This window comes from Gouania willdenowi, chromosome 9 (genome assembly GCF_900634775.1).
Source record: "Gouania willdenowi chromosome 9, fGouWil2.1, whole genome shotgun sequence".
NCBI classification, from domain to species: Eukaryota; Metazoa; Chordata; class Actinopteri; order Blenniiformes; family Gobiesocidae; genus Gouania; species Gouania willdenowi.
The window spans coordinates 29,933,529-29,959,478 of NC_041052.1; the positions used below are offsets into that span (position 1 = coordinate 29,933,529).

General features: G+C 42.2%; 1 protein-coding gene across 6 annotated transcripts in view; it reads right to left on the bottom strand.

Annotated features, from left to right (window-relative positions):
- Positions 1 to 213: 213 nt before the first annotated feature.
- The window catches only part of ogdha (oxoglutarate dehydrogenase a), a 36,345-nt gene continuing 10,608 nt past the window's right edge, over positions 214 to 25,950 (bottom strand). For 3 of the 6 annotated variants that reach the window (XM_028457914.1, XM_028457912.1, XM_028457913.1), the window contains exons 3-24: positions 16,180 to 16,350; positions 11,819 to 11,921; positions 11,275 to 11,319; positions 10,431 to 10,546; positions 7,989 to 8,143; positions 7,547 to 7,693; positions 7,376 to 7,466; positions 7,066 to 7,245; positions 6,869 to 6,997; positions 6,621 to 6,800; positions 6,400 to 6,552; positions 6,229 to 6,331; positions 3,336 to 3,464; positions 3,117 to 3,267; positions 2,917 to 3,044; positions 2,665 to 2,843; positions 1,733 to 1,804; positions 1,538 to 1,663; positions 1,395 to 1,467; positions 1,150 to 1,313; positions 859 to 1,013; positions 214 to 730 (exon numbers count right to left, since the gene is read on the bottom strand). In XM_028457914.1, coding sequence (XP_028313715.1) covers positions 610 to 730; positions 859 to 1,013; positions 1,150 to 1,313; positions 1,395 to 1,467; positions 1,538 to 1,663; positions 1,733 to 1,804; positions 2,665 to 2,843; positions 2,917 to 3,044; positions 3,117 to 3,267; positions 3,336 to 3,464; positions 6,229 to 6,331; positions 6,400 to 6,552; positions 6,621 to 6,800; positions 6,869 to 6,997; positions 7,066 to 7,245; positions 7,376 to 7,466; positions 7,547 to 7,693; positions 7,989 to 8,143; positions 10,431 to 10,546; positions 11,275 to 11,319; positions 11,819 to 11,921; positions 16,180 to 16,350 — 2,871 coding nt within the window. In that variant the 3' untranslated portion in view covers positions 214 to 609. Of the gene's footprint in view, positions 731 to 858; positions 1,014 to 1,149; positions 1,314 to 1,394; positions 1,468 to 1,537; positions 1,664 to 1,732; positions 1,805 to 2,664; positions 2,844 to 2,916; positions 3,045 to 3,116; positions 3,268 to 3,335; positions 3,465 to 6,228; positions 6,332 to 6,399; positions 6,553 to 6,620; positions 6,801 to 6,868; positions 6,998 to 7,065; positions 7,246 to 7,375; positions 7,467 to 7,546; positions 7,694 to 7,988; positions 8,144 to 10,430; positions 10,547 to 11,274; positions 11,320 to 11,818; positions 11,922 to 12,236; positions 12,331 to 16,179; positions 16,351 to 25,950 lie in introns of all 6 variants that reach the window. The other 3 variants (XM_028457917.1, XM_028457915.1, XM_028457916.1) reach the window with 3 other exon arrangements.

Genomic DNA, 25,950 nt, shown 5'->3' on the forward strand with positions numbered 1-25,950 from the left:
ACAATTTGAACACAACTGGACTTTTTTTTTTCCATCCGGTGTTTTTATTTAAACTAACATTAATGCCCACAAAACCCAGCAACGACTTCTCCTCTGGTTCTCCTGTTACTTATGCTGTGGTCTGTGCATCAGTATTGCATAGGTATACCAGGAACTTGTGAAATGAGAAAGGTTCCGCGCTTGTCCCACTGTCAGTAATAAACAATGACACTATGGTTGTTCACTTGTTTATTGGATGAAAATAAATAAAACCAACACTTCCTCCAAAGCTTTTGGCACGAAGGGAACCTTTCCCTTCAAAATAAAGGATAAAAAGCTGTATGGTGTTACCACAGTAACAAAGGAAGAGGGGAAACACGCACCCTGAAAACAAACAAAGAGCAGCTGCTTTTAATGGAGATAAAAACTGTTAATGAAGGAGTGATGACAGGAAGGAGTAAATAAAACAGGAGGTGTCTCTCTGAGCGGGTTTGTGTGTGTGTCTGTGTTATTTGTGTGTGTATATCTGTGTGTGTTTGTTTGTTTATGTCTGTATGTGTTATATCTGTGTTTGTCTTATCTGTATATCTGTGTGTGTCTGTGTTATATTGATGTGTGTGTGTGTGTGTGTCACTGCTGGTCCTGGAAGGCCTGCAGGTCGAAGGCCATGTCCAGGAAGCGTCTCAGCTCCACCAGGTGAGTGTTTTTGTTTCCTGTGGCCGGAGCAGCCGCAGGGTCTCTCCCAGCATACCTGAAAACACATTCATCACATTTTAATACACGCGTGTATGTGTTTACACTGTACTACATGTTTAGTTTGTGTATAAACGTTGTAAATGATGTATCTACTGGTATTGTGTCACTGTGTGTGCGTGTTACCAGACAGGCTTGGCTCTCTGGATAGTGGTTCTGATGCGAGGCTTGACGTAGTCGTAGTAACCCTGATTTTTGTGTTCCTCCTGACACCAAACCAGGTCAGCGTTAGAGAAGCGCTCTGACTCCGCCTTCACCTGGTCGAACGGGAACGGGGAGAGCTGTGGGGGGGAGGGGGGTTACTGAGGGGAGCGCTTTGTGACAATAACAAATACCTGTTGGATGCATTGACTACATTAGCATGTTTAATAGCATATTCCTAAGCCTGCTTAAATGACATTCTCATTTGTTGCGGACCTGCTCGATGCGTGCGATGGCGACACTGTCCTCCATTTCTCGGCTCTTCCTCTCCTTGGTCAGTTCGTAGTAAACCTTTCCGGTGCAGAAGATGAGACGTTTAACAGCGTGGGGACTCTGAGCCGCCGCGCCGCTCTCAGGGATCAGCCTCTGGAAATGAGTTCCTGTGCAGAGGATTGAAACCGTAAATCCTCAGCAATGACACACGTTCAACTTCCAGCAGGTGAAGGAGGCATGTGTGTTACCTGGGAGCATGTCGTCAAAGCTGCCGCGAGCCTCTGGGTGACGCAGCAGAGACTTTGGAGTGAAGACGATCAGCTGACAACAACAGAGGTACGCCCATATGTTAGCGCCACACACACACACACACACACACACTCTCTCTTACAGGCTTCCTGAAGGGCAGCAGGATCTGTCTTCTGAGGACGTGAAAGTAATTAGCAGGACAGCTGGAGTTAACCACGATCCAATTACAGTCATAGAGCTGACTGACCGCAAAGTCCTCAGTGATTGGCTGAAAGGAGGAGATAGCACAGGTTAGAGTGTGTGCGTGTGTGTGCGCGCGCGTGTGTGAGAGACTCACTGGCATCACGTCTGGATCATCGTTGCACATCTGTAAGAATCTCTCTGGTCGAGCTGAAGAATGTTCTGGACCCTTTGGGGGACACACTTTGATCATGTGATCAATAGACTTTGACCGTGTTGTAAATGTCATCCTAATGTACTACTCATACTCGGTGTGATGTGTAAATCAGTATGCAGAGCATTCACATTAGAAAGTAATAAAAGGTTGAGTAGGTGAGAAATACCCAGATGAAAACTATGAGGACATTTTTTTTTGTGTGCATAGTGGGCAGTGAACATACTAGTCATACACAACCGTCCCATGATGTATTGCGAGCAGAATGTAAATTGGTCCTGGGACCAGCTTCAAGCTAAAAAACAAACATCTCCTTTTCAAAATAAAAGCATCTCTTCATGTCTTCTGTTAGTTTTTTTTGTAAATAGGGCTCTTGTTTTGAAGTTAACAGGAAGTTTTGTCAGTAGCACATTGAAAGGTTTTTGAAAATCAGTTAAATGTGTGAATAAAATGTGTATACGTGAGTTTTATGGATCAAATAAGAACATGTTGATATTCTACTTTGCCACTTTCTCACTTAAAATGCTTTTAGTACTTCAAAGGTGGAGAATCAAGAGATATTTAGCCTTAGTGTGTTTAGGTTTTTATTCTTGTAGGATCAAAAAGCATCTTGGGAAACTTGGAAGTATACTTCAGTGGGAACGCTCATCATCCTAATCATACTTACAGTATATAGTAGACAGTATATACTCATGGAGTTTGTAGTGGATTGTATGTGACTAACAACTGTTCCATTAAACAATTTATCACTTCCTGTTGCGTCAGCAGCAATTCATCTTTAATCTGTTACAGCTGCAGAACATGGTTTCACCTTCATCATTTGCAACACTGTACTGTGTGTGTGTGTGTGTGTGTGTGTGTGTGTGTGTACTAACCATTCCCTCCATGCCGTGCGGCAAGAGCAGTACAATCCCGTTCTGTCTGACCCACTTGGCCTGACCCGGGCAGATGAACTGGTCTATGATGCACTGAGCCGTGTTGTGGAAGTCACCAAATTGAGCCTCCCACAGGATCAGAGCGTTAGGACTTGCCATGGCGAAGCCCAGCTCGAAGCCTGACGATCAGCACACACTGGTTAGAGAGGACACGCTGTTTGTGTGTGTGTGTGTTTGTGTGCGCGTGCGTACCCAGCACTCCGTACTCGGATAGCGAGCTGTTACACACAGTGTACGGAGCCTGGTCTGGTGACAGGTGGTTCATGGGGATGCAGGTCCTCTTGTCTACGTTCTGATCATGGAGCACGTGATGACGGTGGCTGAGCAGGACAAGCAGGACAATCACTTATTATCTCAGGACAGAGTCCAGCCGTCCCGTGTCCCCTCCTTACCTGAAAGTCCCTCGCTCCACATCCTGTCCCGACAGGCGGACGTGGATCCCCTCCTTCAGCAGAGAACCAAAGGCCATGTACTCTCCCAGAGCCCAGTCCACCGTCCTCTTCTTCACCATCTCAGCACGCGCCTTCAGGATACGACTCAGCCCTAAGGTCAATGAACGCATCATCACAACACAACAGTGAGTGTGGGGACGGGGCCTAAGGGACACTTACCTCCGTGAATGGTGAAGTCCTCCACAGGGACAGAGGAGGCAGCCTGTCCGATGTGGTTCAGGTTCTCCTCGGTCAGTCCGGTAGAAGGACAGCTCATGGACTTAGGCTGTCCGTCCAGAGTGAAGAAACCTGCAGAGGACAGAGGAAATGAAGCTAAGGGACAGAAGGACAGGGTTCTCTCCAGCTCAGTTTAATGTAGAGGCTCCCTACAGTGGATTTTCTGTTCTGGTTTCCTTTTTTAATGCGTACTGTGGTAATAATTGTTGCACACTTGGACATAAAGGAACTTCCGGGCATGCATGGGTTGTTTAAACATTTTTCAAATTAGCATAACCCAAAAACACATACTGTACATCAGCTGCACCGTCTATTTAATACAGGGCATCTGCTTGGATGTCCCCGCCTCACCTGAGGACCCCTGCAGCCACTTAAAGCTCAAAAGGGTATGTAAGCTCTGAGGAGAGTGGACAGTCCACAGGAGTATGTTTGAGCCTTTGGCTGGCCACGTTGTTGCATGTATGCATCCTCCGCTTGGTAACCATAAACACTGTCCAATATATACAGTGTGCTTCATAATCTAAACAAGGACAATCAACTTAATGAAACAATAAAAAAATATAAAATTAATGATAACATGGCAGACCAATGCTTTTCCCAGAAGACCAAACGTAACTATGAAAAAACAATTTCAGTCACGCAATCAATGACGTATAAAAACGAGCAGCAGGAGATAGTAGGGCTGCCAACTTTGGTCATTAGTCGACTAATTGGTCGACGCCGTCGTGGTCGACCAAGATTTTCATTGGTCAACCAGCAATGGTACAGTTGGGCAAAAAAGTATTTAGTCAGCCACCAATTGTGTAAGTTCTCCCACTTAAAAAGATAAGAGAGGCCTGTAATTTTCATCATAGGTATACCTCAATTATGAGAGACAAAATGAGAAAAAAAAAATCCAGAAAATCTCATTGTAGGATTTTTAAATAATTTATTTGCAAATATAGTGGAACATTTTTGGTGCTCTTCATCTCCCCATAGAAGGGAGCCTGTTACTACGTAACGTCTGTCACACTGGATGGTGGACACGATTGCTTTGGCTAATACGAGTCAGGGTTTGCAGCCGCCTGTTGGCTTGCGTGCATATTCGACTCAGGGTTTAGCCACATCCTGGGCCTTGTTCAGGGGAGTGTCTGTTCAGGATAGTTGTGCGGCAGCAAATTGGTCCTCGCCCCTCACTTTTGTCCAGTTTTACGACTGAATGTCTCCGCTCTGTGTGTGGCACGGGCGGTTCTCCTGTCTTGATCGGAACAGTACTTGCCCTGCAGGATTGTGTAGTGCGCGATAAGCTTGTCTGCAATACAGGAGCTTCTATATACCAAATGTTATGAAAGAGAACTATAGGTTATTTACCCAGTTTTCAGAGTAATATGAATGAAATGTCTGACCAGACAGCCCTTCTTGCTAAATGAGTGAGAAGAGGTTTGGTTATTTGAATGGCGCTGTATTCCCCACCCTCTCTCCTTATAGTGAATACATTTCACCAGCCAATCAGGATTGGCGTAATGAGATAGGGCTTCTGAGATATAACGCCGAGGCGTATATCCCATAGTGAGACATCTCACTCATATTACTCAAAGAACCGAAGTTGTGTAAATAACCTACAGTAAAAAAAATAAAAACAAACCTGTTTAATCGATTATGAAAATTATCGTTAGTTGTAGCTCTACATATGATTATTCTGAGCGTGTGTTATTACTGTGAAGTGTAATGTCACCATCAGCACCTATAGAGGATGTTGTATTTATCTTCTTTATTCTTTTCATTGACAGCTGTATTCCTACACTTAAAAAATCTAATTTAATGTAGAAGTAATCCGAGTAATCAGATTACAGTACTTACAATAGATTGAGTAATGTAAGGGATTACGTTACAAATTCAATTCTTGGGCTTGTAATCTGTAACTGATTACATTTTGAAAGTAACCTTCCCAACACTGACTGCATCACACATTACCTCATTTAAATTTGAAAAAATATTTTGTCTTTGCTCTTGGAGCAGGAACAGCTCAGAGAATGGAGAACAATTTAATTAACACCCCCCCCCCCCCCAATGTGTCAACAGGATGTAATTGACACCTGTGTTTTGCAATTTCTTCTTTGCTGCTTTATTCCGCGGAAAACCAATGCGAATTAACCTTGTTGTATAAGTGACTCGCATGACTTTCACTGGCCAACAACTAGGCAGGCTGAGCATGGGAGTTTAAAAGCAGAAGAGAGTCTTTGAATTAGGGCGACCGTGGCTCAGGTGGTAGAGGGTCGTCCTCTGATCGAGAGGTTGGGGGTTCGATCCCAGTACCTGACTATGTGTCGAAGTGTCCTTGGGCAAGACACTGAACCCTAAGTTGCTCCCAGTGGTCGACTAGCGCCTTGCATGGCAGTCCTGTCCCATTGGTGTGTGAATGTGAGAGTGATTGGGTGAATGAGCTGATGTGTAAAGCGCTTTGAGAATGCTTCAGTGTGGGGATAAAGCGCTATATAAATCAAGTCCATTTACCATTTACCATTTGAATTACTCTTTAGAATCAAATATAATTTCTTGTCTCTACAGTGTCTGAGTACTTATTAGTAGAGGACCTAACATGAGTACCTACAGACATCATTACATCCATAAATGAAACAAATAACTTTGTGCTTAAAAGTAAAGCTGGAAAAAATATTTTTTTAAATTTTGGTTTAACTTTACAATATTTGCCCTCAAAATGCACAAAATAGTGTTTCAGAAGGTTAAACATTATTTAAACATATTCATGAAGGGTATGGCCCCGGACCCCCTACAACATCTCTATACAATGTGAAAAACTCCTGGTGAGAACCCTGAGAGAGACCGAGGGACTCACCGGGCCACGGGGAGTCAAGCCAGTGCTTGATGTGAAGGATCTTCTCGTCCTTGGAGCGAGCGTACGCCTCCTCACAGATCTTATCGTACTTAGCGATCTCCTCCTGCAGAGGGAGACAAACACAGTCATTAACGTGTGTGTGTGTGTGTGTGTGTGTGTGTGTGTGTGTACCTCGTACTCCTGCCTGCTCACTGCTCCCTCTGTAATCAACTTCTCAGCGTACTTCTGTAGAACTGCTTTCTGCTTCTTAATCTGTTTGTACATCAGAGGCTGCGTGAACATTGGCTCGTCCATCTCGTTGTGTCCCATCTTCCTGTAACACACCTGAAGCACACAACAACAGCTGAGACACACATACAGGTCTGACAGGTGCCCCACACACACACACTGACCAGGTCCACCACCACGTCCTTGTGGAACGTGGCCCTCCACTCTGCAGCCACCTTACACACGTAGATCACGGCTTCAGGGTCATCTGCGTTGACGTGAAAAATGGGAGCGTTGACGACCCGAGCCACGTCGGTCGGATACGGAGAGGAGCGAGCCATCCGAGGGTCGGTGGTGAAGCCGATCTGTGAAAGGAGGGTGGGTGTCTGAGGCCATGGACGGCAGTGTCCATTACAGCTGTCGGTGAACTCACCTGGTTGTTTACCACCACATGCACGGTGCCGTGCGTAGTGTAGGATGGCAGGTCGGACAGATGGAAGGTCTCGTACACAATTCCCTGTCCAGCAAATGCAGCGTCCCCATGAAGCAGGATAGACATCACCTGCAGAAGCACAACATGTGTGACAGCAGTCCCTCTATGTGTGTGTGTCCCTCTGTGTGTGTCCTCACCCTCTTCCCATCACTGTCCCCACAGTAGAACTGCTCAGCTTTGGTCTTTCCTTGGACCACAGGGTCCACGGCCTCCAGGTGGGAGGGGTTAGCCACCAGAGACAGCGTGATGTTCCTGTCCGTCACTCGGTTGATCCTGCGGTGATACATCCCCAAGTGGTACTTCACGTCTCCAGTTCCCTACACACACACACACACTGTCCTCACACAAATACCTGTCCTCTGGGGAGGGGCACCAAAAGTCCCACCCCGCTTCAGCCTGTCACACACATTGGCTGGATCCATAGCCAATCAACATGAACATTCTCACCTCGTCAGCAGCTTCCAGTTTGGAGTCAAACTGGCAGAAGATCTGCTCCAGTTCTTTACGGATCACGTTGGCCAGAACATTGAGCCGTCCCCTAATACACACACACACACACACGCACCTCAGCATCTGGAATTGTTAGTGAAGCATGTAAATGTGGGTTTGTATGTGTACCTGTGAGGCATTCCCATGATGACGTTCTCCACTCCCTTGGCTGAAGAATAGTCAATGATTGTCTTTAAAGCAGGAATCAAAGACTCACAACCTTCCAGACCAAAACGCTTCTCAGCGGACCACTTCTTCTGCAGAAACTCCTCAAACCTGACACACACACACACACGCACGCACACAAAACACAGACACACACACAAGACACAGACACACACCTTTGAGTATAAAGTGTCTCTTTTTATCTATGAACATCTGTTTATTAAAATGCTACGTCACATCCTAAATGGTGCATCCACTAAATATTTGACATTATTATGTCCATCTTAGGGTTAAATTTTGTTTTTTCATGTTGTTCTGCTTTTAGAGAATGACACCCATTTTATTATCATTACACAGACGAAAGAGACGCCTCCATACCTGTGTGTGTGTGTGTGTGTGTGTGTACCTGGTGGAGCGGATCATGCGTGCGAGCAGCGTTCTCTTCTCCTCCAAAGTGAACTGCATCACACCAGGAGTCTCAAACTTCTCTCTGATCCACTGACACTGTTCAAGGTCGTTAATGAACATGAACTCCACCCCGATGTGCTGACAGTACGCCATCTACAAACACACACACACACACAAATTAGGATCTGGGTTAATGGTCCGGTTAGGGTTGAGGCCGATGTTAGGGCATCGGTAAGGATGTGGGATCTGATGATATTGGATGTTTAAAAATTAAATCTTGGAAATCGTAGAACAGTCTGTAGTGCACATTTTATCCCATGAGGTGTCTTGTTTGTGGCCCATACACAGCACATCCAAAAAAAAAATTTCTCTGCCAAATCTAAGTAAAAAAATAAACATTTTAAAATACTTATCTTCTATATGCTTTCATTTGGTAATCTCTTCCCGTCTTTCTCTGGGTGAGTGGTGTGGAGTGAGACACTGAGCGACTGGGCTTACTAGTGTGATTTAATCTAATGTGGTTTATTGGTTGTAATTTCACTTTAAGTTTATTATTAGTGTGTGTGTGAACTTGTTTTTCTTTTCTCTCCTGCCGGTGTCTCACCGGTCGGCGTCTACAGACGCCATGGTAAATGGAGTCACCTTTAACCACCTCACGCGAAACCATGGCATTAAGATCGATGTCAGCTTTCCGTGGAGATTGGGCTTGCTGTGGGCAAGAAGGCTGGGCACAGCAGTGTGAGGTCGGCCACTAGGATGAACAGTGCCGTGGTCATCTTCCTGGATCAGGTGGAGAAGGTGAACCACGTGGTCGAGACAGGCATCACGGTGAATGAAATGTTTGTACAGGTGTCCCCTCTGACACAGCCGTCCACCAGGTTCATCCTGTCAAACGTCCCTCCGTTCATAACCGATGAGTTTCTAAGCAGAGAACTCTCCAGACATGGGAAGGTGTGTCGCCCATCAAAAACATTCTGTCTTAATGTAGATCTCCGCTGCTGAAACACGTAGTGTCTCATCGTAGACAGCTCTTCACGATACTTAACAATAGGGATGCGGACCTCAACCTCTGCTTCCGTGTTAAAGTAGATGATTATGACTATGTGAAATTTGCCACCTCGTCGGCTATGAAATGTTTTTGGTTGTGGTGAAGAGGGACACACCGTGAATGCTGTTTAAAGCGGGGGGATCTGGTCTAAATGACCTGAATGATAAAAATTGTGATAAAATCGTGATTGGTGATTTTACAATGAAAAACTTGTGATATTAATGCTTTTCCATATCGCCCACCCCTAGGTGTAGGCAGGGGTGGAAAGTAACAAATTACATTTACTCTCATTACTGTAATTGATCTTAATCTTTTTTGTGTACTTCTACTTTTTTGAGTACTTTCTAAAATCTGTAATTTTACTTTTACTTCAGTGAATTTTGTTTTAAGTAACAGTACTTGCTACATTGCATATAAATTCCATTGCAGAGTCAATTAAATCCTGCACGCTTGTCCCACGCCTGTTTCCGTTACATAAATTACAATATTCAATTTCAAGTAAAACCACATTTTTCATCAGTCCCAGGGTGTTTATTGGTGAGTGCAGGTCATTCTTACTCCCACTGCAGCCTTGTCCTCCCTCCCGCAGCACCTCATCCTCAAGAGGGGTAATGCCTGTAGTCTCTGTAGATACGTTCCCTCCGGAGTCTCCCATGCACCACGTCTTCCAGCACAGCCAGATAAGCCACTTTTACTACAATTATTATTATTATAAAACTGTATTTGTAGGAGCGCCCACATCACTCTGGGGCGTCAGTATAATTTTTTTCCTCCGTTTTTGCAAATACATCCTTCATAAATGATATGTGTTGTGAAATGTGAAATGTTTGATTACTTGACACAAATGTATCTATTTCACAGAGCAGTCTTTAATTTCATCATTCTCCTGTTGGGGCGAGTTTCCTATATCTGATGATTTTGTGTGTACAGCAGGGTCAGAGCTGCCATGGAGGTGGAAACATTATCTCACCAGGTTTTGGTTTTTTTAAGTCCCAAACGTTGCTTATAAATGGCGCACGCTTTATTTTTTATGTACACAATGACGCCCCTGAAGAATGGTTCTGTTACTGTATGCATTGTTTCTTTCAGAGAATAGCAATTGTTCTCTCTTACTGGAAAATGTTTTGCATTGGATGTATTGAGCACTTACCTCATCAAAATGACATTCTTGACATTTTTTTTTATCCAGGTTAGCCACACCATGTCTTGTTCCCATGCATGTTATTTTGAAATGGTGTTCTTTAATAATAATTTGATAGTTTGATCTTTATACACATTTATTAATTTTTTATTGCGTGGGAGAGATGGATGTAGGCTAAAGCTCAGGTTAGGGCGTAGGCTAAAGCTCTGGTTAGCACGTAAGCTAACGCTCTGGTTAGGGCGTAGGCTCACCTCCAGGCGGCGGATGATCTCCTTCAGTGGCAGAGCGCTCTCCGAGGCGCCGATGAAAGTGGTCGTTGGCAGACGGAAAACCTTATCCAGGTCAGACTCCTGCAGGCCATAGAAGCCTAAATATCCCATGACGCACCAGGACAGGAGGGGGGGAGAAGGTGAGTTAAAGTGGGAAGAGACAAACACAGGCATGTAAGAGTCATGTTAATTAAAAGGGAAAGGAGGGATGAAGATAAAAACAGAAACAAGAAAGACCAGTTAGTGTCATCAGCCCTGAACCAATCGTAGCGCTCAGATCGCATCACATGACAGTGCTGAACACACAAACATTTCCGCCTCTGCATGGGGGACACAGGAAGGTCACATGGCATGCTCTGTCCAATCAGCAGCCAGCAAGGCGTCGCTAATTGGAAGGACAGATAACACTGCTTTTAAGTGATGATGTCAATGATGGTGGGAGGAGCCAGGCGAGGGACTGTGGGTGGGGTTAGAGTATGACTTATCACTGCAGCATCCAATCAAACCACAGGGCAGCCTCTGTACGACACCTATCCTGGAAAACAAACAACCAGCTCAGCCAATCACGCTGGCCAATCAGGAAGCAGAGTACAACGCAGCCTGTCTAGCTAGCCAATCAGGAGGCAGAATCCATCTACAGGCACGTCAAAGCTTTTTCCTCACTTCTTTCTTCAAGAGATGAGGAAAAGGGGCTGGGCCAACTACCACACACCCGCACACCCCTACGCACACTAAGCTACGTGTGTGCATCAGTGTGTTACACACACACACACACACACACACACTGTCTAACGTTGTGGGTCACAGCGGGGTCAGGTTGTCATACCTCCGACTGTCAGGACTCTCAGTCTCTCCATGAAAACAGTAAGGTCTGGTCACCATCAGGGGGCAGCACAGGGAGAGACACCCACATGTTTAAACACGTCAACGCCTTCAAGCGCCGCCCCTTTTACAGCATCACAGAGGGGGCAGAGCCAAACTACACCTGAACTAACCTGCTGAGCCAATCAGAGCTGAGACACACTCACACACACACACATTACTGTCAACTGACATTCTATCAACCTCTGACCCTAGTTACCATGGTTACCAGGTTCTCCTCAGCTCATCCAATCAACACTGAAGCCTTCAGGGACAACACACACACACGACAAACCGACCAATCAGCAGCCTGGAGAAGTTTATGGATGTGTGTGTGTGTGTGTGTGTGTGTGTGTGTGTGTGTGTGTGTGTGAGTGTGACAGCAGTGAGGGAGGGGTGGCTACATATGTATGTGTGTTTGCAGGCTGCTGAATGGCTGATGATATGAAGACTGCTGATTGGATGATGGTGTGAGGGGCTGCTGATTGGATGGCGGCTGCATTCCTCACCCAGCTTGTCGGAGGAAGTTATAATGTCAGCGGGAACACACGAGTCCAGGTCAGTGTCCATGATGCCAAGCGGGTCCAGCTGAGCCACATGGTGACCCCGGATCTACAGGAAGTGACATTGGCGCCCACCAGGGGAGGGGGTGAGTGAGGGGAGGGGGTGAAGCACGAGCAGTGGAGAGTGAAGATGAGGAGTGGGATGAAGGATGAAAAGATCACAGAAGGGGGGGTGGGACACACACACACACACACACACACACACACACACACACACACACACACACACACACACACACACACACACACACACACACACACACACACACACACACACACACACACACACACACACACACACACACACACACACACACACACACACACGTTAGCTGGTCTGATGAATGTGAAGGTTTAGTCTCACCGACGTCCTGGAAGCCGACATTCAGAGGAGCTTCATCAAAGTTCACACAGCTGATTCCCAGAGGATCCAGACTGGCTTTGTGATGGCCCATCACCTAACACACACACGTGTTCATGTGTACACACAGACACACACAGGTCTCTTGTTGTCCGTGTGTGTACTAGAGATCTACAGCTGCATACTGAACACACACTAACCATTCTCAGTCAGGGAATGCTCCAGCTTTGCAGGCTTCAAGTGTGACTCATGACAAACCAGAATAGTGACCATGCCTAATCATCTTAAAATATATATATACATACATACAGCTGTGTAAGCATATTTTGTGCAATATTACATACATAGTTTTTCTCTCTCTCGGTGCAATAATAATACACATACACACATCTATTATTATTAATGCTAACCATGTGTAATACGGCTATGTGCAATAGTAGCACTTTATCTAACAACCAACTAGGCTAAGGGCGAGGTGCAATTTCTTATCTTATTAATGACAATATATTAATATTGTTTGCACTTTAACACTAAAGCACTTAATCTGCCTTAAGCAATTTAGCTGCAATGGTCATTTTATTTCTGGTCCTCAGCTAAATGTCGTTATGTTTCAGTCTTTGTATTTTATTGTACTGTCCATGCTGTCTGATTTTGGAGTTGTCTGTTTTTTCATTTTTTTAATGTACTTTCTGTTGAACTTGCCGGAAACTCCAGATGGAAACTAGCTTGTGGCTACAATCTGAAACATTTACATATTTGTTCATTAATGTGCATTGTCCCTAGCCACAAATAAACAAATCAATCAACCAATCAATACATAAAAACAGCTGTCACTGACTTATCGCACACAGGAAAGTGATCGCAACAAACATCCTTTACACGAGACATCACTGCACTGTAGTCCTCATTTATCAACTGTTCGTACTTTCAGATCTGAGCGCAAGTTCACGCAAGTTCTGGTATTAATCAATTCTGATGTGATTGTATGCTACGATCAGATCTCACATCTGGTCTGACCTCGTGTATGCAAATCTGAGAGTGTGGATTTGCGCTGCAGCATAGTAAAATGTGACTGAAAATTAAGTATTAACCAAGCCTCAGCTGTCATTTAAACATAAGCAGACACATTCAGAACAGATCAAAACAGATTATTAAAAATAAAATGGAAATGAAAAATGAATTTTATTATTATTATTACATATAATTACTGACTAGTACAGTGCCTGTGGGAAGTATGCATTCATGTAAGGGGTATATTTGCGGGTGCAAAATGTGGGTGCAATTTCTCTGGTTTAATTTCATTGGACATGTGCATAATAAATGTGTTTTTTTTTTTTACTCACTTTCATATTTTTTTGTTTGATGTATTTTTCTGTAACGTATGTTTTTTGTAGTCATTTTGTGTATATTTCTGTTGTGTTTTTGTGCATACAGTAAATGGTTGCTGTTTTTTATTTTTGTAATGTATGTTTTGTGGAGTCATGTGTATTTTTGTATCTTCCTGTTGTGTTTTGGTGCATTCTTTGTATAATTATTGATTTTGTTGCCATTGTAGTGTGATTCAGGAGTCATATTGTGTATTTTTTGAGTAAATATTTAGTTTGGTGTATTTTTTGTATAAATATTTAGTTTTGTGTATTTTTAACCATTTTCATATTTTTGTTGTATTTTTCTGTAATGTATGTTTTTTGAAGTCATCATTATGTGTTTTTTTATCTTTCAGTTGTCTTTGTGCATTTTTTGTATAATTATTGTTTTTATTATTGCCATTGTAGTGTGATTCTGGAGTCATTTTGTGTATTTTTTGTATAAATATTGTTTAGTTTTTTGTTTTATTTTACTTATTTAGTATATTGTTATTATAAATACTGTGTGTGTGTGTGTGTGTGTGTGTGTGTGTGTGTGTGTGTGTGTGTGTGTGTGTGTGTGTGTATGTCCATCTAGTACAGTGCCCATTGGAAGTATGCATTCATGTGGGAGCATGTACAGTTGTCAATTATGGCCAAATGACATATATTTGACGGTTGGATGTACAAAAAGGTGTACATACTCTGTACTCTGTAGTGTTATATAGGGGTTTATTTGCAGGTGCAAAGTAAAATACCGTGTGCGATTTCCCTGGTTTAATTTTATGGGACATGAACATGATAAATGTATTTGATGTTTTTTATACTCATTTTTATATATTTTATGTTTGATGTATTTTTCTGTAATGTATGTTTTTGGAGTCATTATGTGTATTTTTGTATCTTTCTGTTGTCTTTTTGTGCATTTTTGTATAATTATTGTTTTTTGTTGCCATTGTAGTGATTCTAGAATCATTTTGTGTATTTTTGTATCTTTTTTAGTGTAGTTTTTTGCATTACTATTGTTATTTTGTGTATTTTTGTATCTTTTTTAGTGTAGTTTTTTGCATCACTATTGTTATTTTGTGTATTTTTGTATAAATATTTAGTTTTGTGTATTTTCAGTCATTTTCATAAGTTTGTTGTTGTTTGGTGTATTTTTCTGTAAAATATGTTTTTTGGAGTAATTTTGGAGCCTTTTTGTATATTTTCATGCATTTCTGTTGTCATTTTGTGTAATAATAATAATGCATCAGTTTTATATAGCGCTTTATCATAGACACTCAAAGTCGCTTTACAGAATTAAGGCATTATTCTTTCACTCCACACTTAGTGGTGGTGAACTACTATTGTAGCCACAGCTGCCCTGGGGCAGACTGACGGAAGCGAGGCTGTCATAGTGCGCCATCGGCCCCTCCGACCACCACCAACACTCACTCACACACTACATTCATACTACTTTCTGTATAAATATTTTTCATTTTTTTGTTGTTTGGTGTATTTTTTTTTTTTAACCCAAACAACCTCAACACGGTGACATCATGAACCCGGAACTGGAAGTGGCGATAGCTATAGATGGTGCGCTAGCGCCCCCTCACACCCTGAGGTCAAAAACTGAATAGGTTTCATTTCGGGCACGTCCAGAAGTGAAATAAAATTAAAATAAACATTTTGAAATGACCAAATTACTCCAAAATAACAGATACACACACTTGGGGTATTTAGAACCCATTTACAGAGTTTCAGGTCGAACTCGCACCGCATCGGGGAGATATTCGCTCCACACAGAGACACACACGCACACAGACATTTCCATCATTATAGTATAAATACCTGCACTTTTTTGGTTTTCCTTCGATAAACCCACTGATAAACTCTGCTACCAGGGCTGGAACGCATAGGTTCACTGCAACACGCATGCGGATTGTAGGAGCGCTGCTTCTGCTGTGTTGCTTCCAGCATGCGGACAACTGAGGTCAATAAACAACATATTTCTGTATGTCTCTTAAGGTTCTCTGCTCTGATATGAGGCTTGGTCATTGCAGAAGCTCACACCCGCCAGCCTGACTCTACATGTAAAAAATTGTCTCGATCAAATATAGCAGGGATTTATATTTTTAGGTTGCGGATGAGTAACATTTAATTGAAACCATCATTTGCAGTAATTAATAATTTAATTCAAACCTGAGCCAGAGTCTGTTCCAATATGAAAACACTGTTCAGTGCCTCCCTTATTCTCTTCCACAGGGCATTTAAAATAAGTTCCTTATATTCCAGTTTTCACACGACCGAAAAGAACCTCTTTGTTTTTCTTCACTTCAGCTGTGAGGATGCGGATTTTCATCTCGGAAATGTTTATTTCCTTGCAAATGATTGTTTGACCTCAGTGGGCGGGGCTTCCAAACCTGGAATATTTGAAGGCGTAACATGTTATTGATGATCGAATTCAGCCGCCGCATTTATCAACACCCGATCATTGGTACGCTGTATTGGTCAGACACGAATGTTTCATAAGTCCCACGTTGGTCCTGTTGTATGACACAATGTGCACTCACACAAGGTTAATAAATGAGGGCCTGTGTGAGTGTCTTTGTGTATACCTGATAGGCTCTGATCAGGGACTGCACAGCCAGATGATCCTCCACCAGTTTCTCCGTATTGGGCTGAGCTCCCACCATGGAAGACACGTGAGGACTGAGACTCAGAGGAGACGTGTAGGCCGAGCCTGGAGCAGCTCCAGAGTTAGCATTACGGAAAAACACGTCCCACGACTGGAAGAAAACACACAGATAGAAAGAGAGAGAGAGAGAGAGAAAGAGAGAGAGAGAGAGAGAGAGAGACACACATACAAGTCAGACAAACAATCACAGATTCTAAAATGTAAACATTATTTGTGAACCCATTAATAACAATCAGATTCTCGTTTGGAAACTAAGGCTGATAATGTCAGGATATGATAAAACGAAACTTTCTAACAGCAAAGGCTGAGATTTGACTGGTCACATGATCAAGTTTGTGCTTTCCTCACATTCATCGAATTATTCCATCATAATGTATTAAGTCAGTAATAAATTAAGTCATGATTATTTAGTACATTTACAACTGGAATTGAAGCAGATCAATAAACCTTATTTCAAATTAAAGGAGCAGTATTATATTCCCTTCAAAATGATTTTGCTACAGTAATATACATTCCTTTATTTCTTCTCTCCCTTGTTATTCTACATTTTGAAAAAAGTCAGCTTTTGGATTTTTGCCCCAACATTACGTCACAAGGTGAAAACTCCTCCTGACAATCCTGGCTTTTCCTACCCTACATAAGAATGTGAGCTCCTTCCTATCAAACTATCTCACAGGTAAAACAAACACTTTTTCCTCAAAATTCTACACACAAAACTCCATAATGACAACATGAAAAACATTTTTTTTCTAAATGTTTGCAAATTCGTTATAAATAAAGAATGAAAATATAACATGTACATAAGTATTCACAGCCTTTGCTCAGTACTTTGTTGTGGCACCTTTGGCAGCAATTACGGCCTCAAGACTTTTTGAATATGAAGCCACAAGCTTGGCACATCTATCTGTGGCCACTTTGGCCCATTCCTCTTTACATAACCTCTCGAGCTCCATCAGGTTGGATGGGGAGCGTAGGTGCACAGCCATTTTCAGATCCCTCCAGAGATGTTCAATGGGATTCAAGTCTGGGCTCTGGCTGTGCCACTCTAAGACATTCACAGAGTTGTCCTGAACCCACTCCTTCGATATCTTGGCTGTGTGCCTAGGGTCGTTGTCCTGTTGAAAGATACACTGTCGCCCCAATCTGAGGTCAGGAGCGCTCTGGACCAGGTTTTCTTCCAGGATGTTTCTATACATTACTGCATTAATTTTTTCCTCAATCTTGACTAAAAATGGCAGATTGCTCGAAGTGTTAGACCTGGAGTTGATGTACTGTACTAATTTGGCAGTTCCGCTGCAAATACTGTGATGTAATAGTTCAAAAAACGTAATAGAGAGTAGAAAAATCGAAACAGATTGAAAAATATGAGCAAAACAGAATATAAAGATATCTATGGAGCACCTGAAGAGACTAATTTGATTTTTTCTGTACTTCTAAGCACTCTAAATATACAACAAAATGCATTTAAGGGCTAAAAAAGTGGATTTAGCATGTAATGTCCTCTTTAAAGCAGCAGAAAATGTTCTATACCCTTCCCCAGACCTGTGCCTTGAGACAATCCTGTCTGGGAGGTCTACAGACAATTTCTTCTACTTCATGCTTGTTTTGTGGTCTGACATACACTGTTAACTGTGGGACCTTATATAGACAGGTGTGTGCCTTTCCAAATCATGTCCAATCAACTGAATTTACCACAGGTGGACTCTAATTAGGCTGTAGAAACATCTCAAAGATGATCAGTGGAAACAAAATGCACCTCAGCTCAATTTTCAGCTTGATCTCAAAGGCTGTGAATACTTATGTACAAGTGATTTCCAAAAATCTCAAAGAAAACGTTTTTAAGTTGTCATTATGGGATATTATGTGAAGAATTTTGAGGAAAAAAGTGAATAGTATCCTTTTGGAATAAGGCTGTAACATGATGAAATGTGGGAAAAGCGAAGCGCTGTGAATACTTTCCGTATGAACTGTATAGATAATCCGAAGTGGAGTGTGAGCTCTCACAATCAGTTCCATTTTTAGTTGCCGTTATATTGCCTCATATCGCCTTTGACATGATCTGACATGTTTGTGACCCAATGCGATGCAGCGGTAGGGCAAAACAAATGATTATCACCGTAAATGGACTATTCCTGTGGTTACAAGAGTCAAGGATGACAAAAATGTGACTTAGCAGGTTAACATTTTTGAAATGTGTTTGAAACCGATAACTCAGATGACAGTTTATTTCGCTGCTGATGTGAAAAAAAACACACCCTGAAGCAGCATTTGCTAAACTCGCATGTATTTTACTGTAGTGTGTAGTTTTTTGGCTGAAAACAATAACAAGAGTGTGTAGATAGAAAAAGAAAATTGCTTTGGTAATCACTGATCACCCTCTCCAAGAGCGAGGCATGAAAGTCTGCATCTACAGACACGCCCACTCATGCATATACATGAAGTCCCAAAAACGCCCTGTTTTTGGAAGCGTCATGAAAGTGACTTTGCAAAGGGCTAAAACTCCAGAAAACAGGCTTGTTTGGGAAAATAAAACTGAAATACTATGTTGTTGGGGTTCTTAGAACAAATGGAGATAATACTGGACGAGGGATGCATCGAAGTAAAAATTTAAGGCCGAAGCCGACTAAAATGAATAAACGCTTGGCCGAATACCGAATGCAGTTAAATAGCCTAGAATAAATTTTTAGACATATTTTTTTAAAGAAAGTAAATGTTTATTGAATATTATGACATTTTTTAAATATTCCAGTAGCCTTTAGAAGCTGTCGGAAAGTGGAACGGTTGTGGAAAACAACTAAACTGGAAGTGCATCGACTCCATCTTAAGGAAAAGATAATGGAGCTAAATGAAATAATAAAGCGCGCCCGCTCTACTTATTTCACTAACCTTGTTCTACAAAATAAGAGAAACCCCAGAGTCTTGTTCAACACTATTGAACATCTTGTTACACCCCCACCGTCCCATGTCCCTGTACACACAAGGGATGATTGTAACATGTTTTTAAACTTCTTTGTAAATAAAGTAGAAGATATTAGGGCCAGTATCACGACTCCTTTGGTCAGCTTGTGCACTTCTGTAGCTCCCGTCAGCACATGGTCCTCCTTCTCTCCTGTCAGCCTACAGGATATTCAGGATCTAGTGAGAAAAATGAAACCCACATCGAGCCCTGTGGATATTATTCCAACCTCACTGCTTTTAAATGTTTTTGATGAAGTCGGTCCATGGTTGGTGAAACTGATCAACCTTTCACTTAAATCCGGCACAGTCCCCAGCTACTTTAAACACGCCCTAGTAAATCCCATTCTCAAAAAGCCTAATCTTGATCCAGGTCAGCCTATAAACTACCGCCCCATATCTAAGCTTCCCTTCATGTCAAAAATGATGGAAAAAGTGGTAGCCAAGCAGCTAACATCAATCATGGAAGATAATGATCTTTATGATAAATATCAATCTGGTTTTAGGTCGATCCACTCCACTGAAACTGCCCTTGTGAAGGTTTCCAGTGACGTGATGATGGCTGCTGATTCTGGTCACTACACAGTTTTAACTTTATTGGATTTAACATCTGCTTTCGACACCGTAGATCACAACACACTGATCCATCGTCTCAAATCAGAAATGGGGTTTTCCGGTACTGTACTACAGTGGTTTGCCTCGTATATAAATGGTAGAACTTTTAATGTGGCTTTTAATGATGTAATGTCCAATGTGTCCACCCTGTCATGTGGAGTACCCCAGGGCTCTGTTCTGGGGCCTGTTTTGTTTTTATTGTACCTGATGCCTCTTGGTCGGTTGATCCGTGGTTTTAAAAATGTTTCTTATCATTTTTATGCTGATGATATCCAGTTATACTGCTCTTTTAATGACTCAGAGTTTCACTTTTACCTGAGTTCTTGGACTGTATCTCATGCATCAAAAACTGGTTTTCATCAAACTACCTCCAGATAAACCCCAACAAAACAGAAACTCTGATCATCGCCCCTGATAAAAAGATCCCACTTATTAAGAACTCTCTCGGTGATTTGGGTTCATCAGTGAAATCCAGCATCAGAAATCTTGGGGTTGTGTTTAACCAATCGATGTCTTTGGAGGGCCACTGTCGTCAACTGACTAAAAACTGTTTTTACCATCTGAGAAATATCTCAAAAGTGAGGCATCTACTGTCCAAACCTGATCTGGAACTGGTCATCCATGCTTTTATTTCGTCCCGCATTGACTACTGTAACTCAGTTTTTACCTGTTTTAATAAGTTGACCCTGTGTAAACTCCAAATGGTTCAAAATGCTGCTGCCAGACTTTTGACCGGTACGTCCAGAACATCACACATTACCCCGATACTTTCCTCCCTGCACTGGCTCCCTGTCAATTTCCGGATTGAATATAAAATACTGGTTCTAACATTCCGGGCTTTGCATGGCCAGGCTCCTCTATACATTTCAGACATGTTGTGTCCCTACACTTCAGGACGCAGCCTTCGATCCTCAGGTCAGGGTCTACTAAGGTTCCCAAAAACTAAATTTAAAACCAGAGGAGACCTGGCATTCCAGGCTGCAGCCCCCAGACTCTGGAATGGTCTGCCCCAGTCTCTCCGGGAGATGAACTGCGTGGACACTTTTAAAAAACATTTGAAGACTTCGCTTTTCAAAAAAGCTTTTAGTTAACAAGATTTTATTTTTAATTTTTACTGCCCTTTTATGATGCTACACATGTAAATGTATGTTTATTGTTTCTGTGTACAGCACTTTGTGATTTTATCTGCGAAAAGCGCTTTATAAATAAATACTTACTTACTTACTTTGCTTTTCATAAAAAGCACAACTAAGTTTTTAATTTATATTAGCCCTTCAAATAAAACAAAACATGCATCCAAAAAAAGCTAAAGTGTATTAAAGGTGAGGTATGATGAAAAAATCACTTTATAATGGTTTTGCTACAGTGATATACATCCCTTCAGCCTCATTTAGAGGGCTAAAGTTGAAAAAAAAATCTGTTGCCTCCCTCGTTATACCACATTTTGTAAAAACAAAGTAAGCTCCAAACACGATAGTTGGATTTTGCCCACGTTGGGAGGTGACATCACCTAACAGGCCTCCTAGAATGTGAGCTGCTCCCTCTCCAACTTTCTAACAGCTAAAACAACACTGCTGTTTAATATAGATAATATATATTATACTTTATTGCCATATATGCAAACTGCACTACTGGCCGCCCAAACTGCGCTACTTTTTCTGCTGCCGATCGTGTTGTGAGTCACAGCTTGAAGCCACGGACTCATTGTTTACACGCATCAGCTGCTAGCACTCCATGCTAATGCTACACCAGTCTATGTAGCAACACCCGGTGTAGTGCAAGGAGAAAACGATGGAGATGTTTACAGATTCGTGGTTCACAGCGCTAACAACAGGCACGGTTGTGGAAATGGACAGTTTCCAACTTCGCCGCCAGGACCGCCCCAGCCAGCCGGCCAGGCCCACCGGACCCCAAGAGCACGCCCACGGGACAGGGAACCCCCAAGGGTGAGCCCCCGGGCCAAGGCCCCACAGGGGGCGCCCCCCCCCCATCCCAGCCCACGAACTGGCCACAGCTCAGCAGGACCACACAGCCCCAGCCGGCGCAAAAACAGCAGCCCAGGCCCCGCCCCCACTGGACAGCAGAAGCGACCGGCGGCAGCCACCGCGAGAAGGAGGCACCCCAATGGCACACAACCGGTGCGGAGCAGCATCCCCCAGCCAAAGGCCCCCCGGACCCACCCATCATTCCGCAGATAGCAGAACAGACCTACCAAGCGGCCAATACCGACCTCAACCACCGGAACAGCAAGAGTCGGAAATAAATAAATTACATACAATAACACTAATAGTAATCCACATGCACAAATATATTCCATAAAATATCAGCTCATGTAGCCTTTTTAAATGTGTCTAGTGTTGATGTATTAGGATTTATTTGTGTTTGTAAGGGACCTGTTAACACTAAGTTATTATTTTTTTTAATAGCTTTTATTTATCGTGATTTTTATCATTATCGTGATAAATACCAGAAATCATCGGGATAATTTTTTTTGCCCATCCCTAGTGCAAACCTGTGCTTTCAGCGCACGCCATTGTGTGAAAGGATCTCCTAACCCAGTGATAATGGTGAGCTTCAACGAATGGCTGAAACCATCAGTTGAGACACCAGCAGTTGAGACACAAACACTTGAAAGTGCGCAATGCGCAGCAAGCCAACACTAGCTAGGGGGACACACATCGTAAACATACAGGGCTCGAGACTGTGACCAAATTGGTCATATATGCCACAATTTTTTCAGTGTGTGCGAGTGAAAATTTGATGAGGTCCTATCTGTGCGAGTGCCTAGGGTGAACTTATTTTGAAAATCTAAATGGAGGAAGCGGGGAGTTAAGGCTGTTTTGCTTGATGCATCCGGGAGGTCCGCGCACAAATAACGCAATCTTTGCGGCCTTGAGGTATCCGGGCACGAGTAGTAACAGATTGCATGTGGGGCACGCTTATCAGACCTGGGACAGGGGGCGGGGAAGAAGGTGCTGAGCGGAGAGCGTACATGAGCAGCGCATACACGATTCCACACCAAAGCTGGACAAACTTCAGAAAAACAAGTGTTTCGCTCTTATAAAATGAAGCGGTCCATCAGACCGAGAGAAAAAGTGAGAGAGAAAGAGCGAGAGAGCAGAGATGATCTAAATCAGGGGTTCTATACTGGTCTCACCCTAAGAACCACATTTTTTTTTAAGTTAACCAACCAAATCTATATTTTCAATAATAGCTGTTAAAAACACCTATACACTAATAGTGAAAAGTTTTACAACAACACACTCTTTCCAGTTTTGTACTGAAAATTATTCAGTTTATTGTGTCATTGCACTCTGAAATGAAAGCATAGAACAAATACGCAATTTGAGTTGCGTAGGGAACCAAACCACATCAAGCCTAAAGACCCCCTTTCTAACAGGAATTAACCAAGGAGCCCATTTCTTTATCACAAACTGTTTACAACATAATTACCCCAGCAACTTTGAGGTGCATAGCTAACCCCACTATGCAGCCTTTGAACCCAATAAGTAGCCGAAAAGACTGGCCCAACCCTTTGAAGTGTTCAGTACGAACTCTTTACGACTCCACACGGGGGAAGAACATCCGTCTTCTCCCTCCTTTACAAACAGATACCTTTGGGATACTGTAAGATCACAGAACTGTCCCACTGACCCCCTGTGGTGAGCTGTAACACAAGGACACTGCCCAGGCCTTCTCTGAGATGTGTCCCAATGAAGAAGTGAGAACAAAAAAACTATATTATGTTTGAAAAGTTACAAATGAAAACATTATTGGAATGGTTTCTGCAGTAATTGAAATTGCAAATATTGTCTGTTCTATTCCACTCTTTTCAGATAATTTTACACCCACAGAATGCTATTTTAAATGTTTCATCTTTTAAAAAGTGCTTAAAATACCAGAAAACACCACAAAAGTTAATTTAAGGTATCTACTGCAACCATATAGTAAAAAGGAAGCATAACATGATTTTCTGACATTTATGTTTATGAGTAATTACAAGTAAAATCCATTAACCGGTTCCTAAAGTAATACTAGGCTATTTTCCAGTCGTGTTTGGTATCAAACTCTTTCGTAATACATGATATTTCAAGAGATGTCAAAAAGATTTTTTTTTAATATGCTGAACTCATTATTATGGTTTATGTGTAAATCTAGGAATCATCCCTCCTGTTTGTCTTTGTCTCACATAAACACACACCCGACACACCCAAAGGCAGCCAGCTGAGATGCTGGCAACTTTAAACCAATCAACGAAGCTTCCTTCTTGGGAGGCGAGTCTCAAAGATAATCTTTTAAAAGGAAGAAAACCGCCCAAAATTTCAGTTTTGGGATGCTGGCGTTTCATGCTCAACGCATTTCCCTTCCCAATCTTTTCATTTATTTCATTTTATTTTTAGTTGAAGTAAGATTTTTGGAATCAACAGCTGCTTAGTTCGGACGAATGCACTATCTAGTGACGTGCGTAACATCCGAAAAAGAAGCCCGGCCCGCAAACCATTGAGGTAAGCCACGAGCCACTCTCTAACCTAGCTGCGAAGGCCAGAACTGCCTGGATCGGCTGAAGGGGCTATACTCTGTTGAAACGCAACAGAACTCAACGGTGGCACGTCCTACTGCATTTCTTCAAACAGCACCTCCATGTCCAACCCTGACATCATCTTCAAGGGACCAGAACGAACTTTCATCAGCAAACTTAATCCACAATAGATCACATACATACTTCCATAACTACACACTTACACAAACTCACAACATGTTCCACACACAATTCATCTCATTCATGTCTGTTCGTCTCCCGTCTGTCTTCCCCTTTGTTTTATGAGCTCTTTTCATGATTTTATTCTTTGATTTTATGATCTTATTTGAATATGTATCCTGCATTTTTATTCAATATTTAGTAGACTAGAATTCTCCTAGAATAGTGATTTCACTTTATTACATATAATCCTCACTTTTATTAGCCTAGAAATGCATTTTATCATGATTTAATTATCCCATTTCAATTGATATTTTGACTGTGTTAATTGTTGAATTTTGAATAAAAGGTTAAACGTAATCTTTGATTCCTCTGATTCATTAAAGCTGTGATTATGGTGTAGATGTTGCTGTTCGAATTACCTTTTTCCTGGTTTCACATTGATGGGTTGGGTATAAAAACTTAAGACATATTTCTCCTGTTAACAGGAGTGGCACCCTGCAAAATTTTTAAGTAATATTAATAATCATAATTAATATTCTTATTTATATAACCAATTATTAATAACTCATCCTCCTACAGTTGAAAAGTTCACCTGATGCTCGTGAGGGTCTGGTACCACAGTGTGTTTCAACACTGCTTTTATGCAGACAGAGGGGGTTGTAAGTCACCAAGAAAAGTGGGAACACATTAGCAGCACCAGCTTTCAAGGCTGATTCAACCTTCACTGCTGCAGAAAAGCTTTAAATTGTTAACCCACTTTGTATTCCCCATAAAAGGCCTATTTGTATAATTCTGAAATGTACATTATTTTTCAGTTTTGGGTAACCAAACCTTTTTTTTTTTTTTTTTACCTCTGGCTGTTCGGTACTTACCTTGTACCATTTCAAGCTATTCATTGGACTTGCACGACTTGAATTGAAAATTGAAATAAATAACTAGAAAGATTAGGGTGCTCTAAAACTTTTGAACCGTAGTGTATATTAAACATTAAAACTTCTTGCAAATATATCTCGAGTCACTGTCAATCTTTACTTCAAACAAAACTACGTTACACCAGTTAAGTCAACTATTCATCAGCATGCATGGCAATAACACTAACACTCTAAAACTAACACACACACATACAAACACACAAACACACACTAATTTAGGGTTCTGCTAAAAAATCCCCCGCCGTAGACGCTCGGGCTGTGATTGGTCAGTTCCAAACTTAAGGCCAGGTGTCTGCCTTTTCCAGTCACACCGCCATGTTTCAACTTTCAGCGTAGCGATACAAGAGTTGTTTCTACAGTGGATTGAGTCAAAGAGAGAACCGAGATGGACTAAAAGTGCCAGAGTTTTATTGTTTCCTTTCATGGCTGCAGCACGTGAAGCACCGCCAAACTGAGTCAATCACAGACAAAAGGTGTGTTATGTTAT